We start from the raw sequence: 2,380 nt of genomic DNA on the forward strand, positions 1-2,380 counted from the left end.
GAGAGCCTCCCAGGACCGGCATTGGAGGGGGGGAGAGCCTCCTAGGACCGGCATTGGAGGAGGGAGAGCCTCCCAGGACCGGCATTGGAGGGGAGAGAGAGCCTCCCAGGACCGGCATTGGAGGGGAGAGAGCCTCCCAGGACCGGCATTGGAGGGGGGGAGAGCCTCCCAGGAACGGCATTGTAGGGGGGGGGGGGGGGAAGAACCTCCCAGGACTGGCATGGGTGGGGGGGGGGAAGAGCCTCCCATGACTGGCACGGGGGGGGTGTGTGATCTCACAGTCACAGGGGCAGAGAATGAAGATTGGGGTATCTCCTATTCTGAGGAGAGAGGGACAGGATCACATCTGGGAATGAGAGATGGAGGGGGTCCCATCCCAAGATGATGGGGGGAAAGAGTTGTGTGCCCCGTCCTTTGGGGCAGTGGGGGAGGGAGGATGCTGATGGAATTGATGGGGTCTGGACCTGGTTTGGAGGTGGGGGATAATGACATGGGGGAGAAGAGGTGGGAGGGTCATGTCTCAGTGGGAAGAGTTGGGGAGTCATGTATTTGAGCCGGAGGAATGGGGGTTTGTCACACAGGAGGGAGGGGGATGGGGATGGGGGGCCCTGTCTCCCTGGGTGGCGGGGTGGGGGGACGGGAGGGGCTGGGGGAAGGGGGGGAACGGGGGGGGCGGGGGGGGGCCTGTCTCCCGGGGGGGACGGAGGGGGGGGGCCCTGTCTCCCGGGGGGACGGAGGGGGGGGGGCCCTGTCTCCCGGGGGGGACGGAGGGGGGGGGGCCCTGTCTCCCGGGGGGGACGGAGGGGGGGGGGCCCTGTCTCCCGGGGGGGACGGAGGGGGGGGGGCCCTGTCTCCCGGGGGGGACGGAGGGGGGGGGGCCCTGTCTCCCGGGGGGGGACGGAGGGGGGGGGGCCCTGTCTCCCGGGGGGGGACGGAGGGGGGGGGGCCCTGTCTCCCGGGGGGGGACGGAGGGGGGGGGCCCTGTCTCCCGGGGGGGGACGGTGGGGGGGGGGCCCTGTCTCCCGGGGGGGACGGAGGGGGGGGGGCCCTGTCTCCCGGGGGGGGACGGAGGGGGGGGGGCCCTGTCTCCCGGGGGGGACGGAGGGGGGGGGCCCTGTCTCCCGGGGGGGACGGAGGGGGGGAGGGGCCCTGTCTCCCGGGGGGGACGGAGGGGGGGGGGCCCTGTCTCCCGGGGGGGACGGAGGGGGGGGGCCCTGTCTCCCGGGGGGGACGGAGGGGGGGGGCCCTGTCTCCCGGGGGGGACGGAGGGGGGGGGCCCCGTCTCCCGGGGGGGACGGAGGGGGGGGGCCCCGTCTCCCGGGGGGGGACGGAGGGGGGGGCCCCGTCTCCCGGGGGTGGGGGGGCCCCCCGTCTCCCGGGGGGTGGGAGGGGCCCCCCGTCTCCCGGGGGGGATGGGGGGGCCCCCGTCTCCCGGGGGGATGGGGGGCCCCCGTCTCCCGGGGGGATGGGGGGCCCCCGTCTCCCGGGGGGATGGGGGGGGCCCCGTCTCCCGGGGGGGGGATGGGGGGCCCCGTCTCCCGGGGGGGGATGGGGGGCCCCGTCTCCCGGGGGGGGATGGGGGGCCCCGTCTCCCGGGGGGGGGGATGGGGGGGCCCCGTCTCCCGGGGGGGGGGATGGGGGGGCCCCGTCTCCCGGGGGGGGGATGGGGGGGCCCCGTCTCCCGGGGGGGGGGATGGGGGGGGCCCCGTCTCCCGGGGGGGGGATGGGGGGGCCCCGTCTCCCGGGGTGGGGGGATGGGGGGGCCCCGTCTCCAGGGGGGGATGGGGGGGCCCCGTCTCCAGGGGGGGGATGGGGGGGCCCCGTCTCCCGGGGGGATGGGGGGGGCCCCGTCTCCCGGGGGGATGGGGGGGCCCCGTCTCCCGGGGTGGGATGGGGGGGCCCCGTCTCCCGGGGGGATGGGGGGGCCCCGTCTCCCGGGGGGATGGGGGGGGCCCCGTCTCCCGGGGGGATGGGGGGCCCCGTCTCCCGGGGGGATGGGGAGGGCACCGTCCCGGGGGGATGGGGGGCACCGTCTCCCGGGGGGGATGGGGGGCCCCGTCTCCCGGGGGGATGGGGGGCCCCGTCTCCAGGGGGGGATGGGGGGGCCCCGTCTCCAGGGGGGATGGGGGGGCCCCGTCTCCAGGGGGGATGGGGGGCCCCGTCTCCCGGGGGGGATGGGGGGCCCCGTCTCCCGGAGGGGATGGGGGGCCCCCGTCTCCCGGGGGGATGGGGGGCCCCGTCTCCCGGGGGGGATGGGGGGCCCCGTCTCCCGGGGGGGATGGGGGGCCCCGTCTCCCGGGGGGGATGGGGGGCCCCGTCTCCCGGGGGGGATGGGGGGCCCCGTCTCCCGGGGGGGGGGTGGGGGGCCCCGTCTCCCGGA

The 2,380-nt window shown here is 78.8% G+C and overlaps 1 protein-coding gene across 1 annotated transcript in view; it reads right to left on the bottom strand.

The window, feature by feature from the left end:
- Nucleotides 1–281: 281 nt before the first annotated feature.
- LOC138745243 (uncharacterized) overlaps nucleotides 282–2,380 on the bottom strand; it is a 3,074-nt gene continuing 975 nt past the window's right edge. The window contains exon 2 of the mRNA XM_069902304.1: nucleotides 282–2,372. Coding sequence (XP_069758405.1) covers nucleotides 282–2,372 — 2,091 coding nt within the window. The remainder of the gene's footprint in view (nucleotides 2,373–2,380) is intronic.

The sequence above is a fragment of the Narcine bancroftii genome, chromosome 11, assembly GCF_036971445.1.
Source record: "Narcine bancroftii isolate sNarBan1 chromosome 11, sNarBan1.hap1, whole genome shotgun sequence".
Classification (NCBI taxonomy): Eukaryota; Metazoa; Chordata; class Chondrichthyes; order Torpediniformes; family Narcinidae; genus Narcine; species Narcine bancroftii.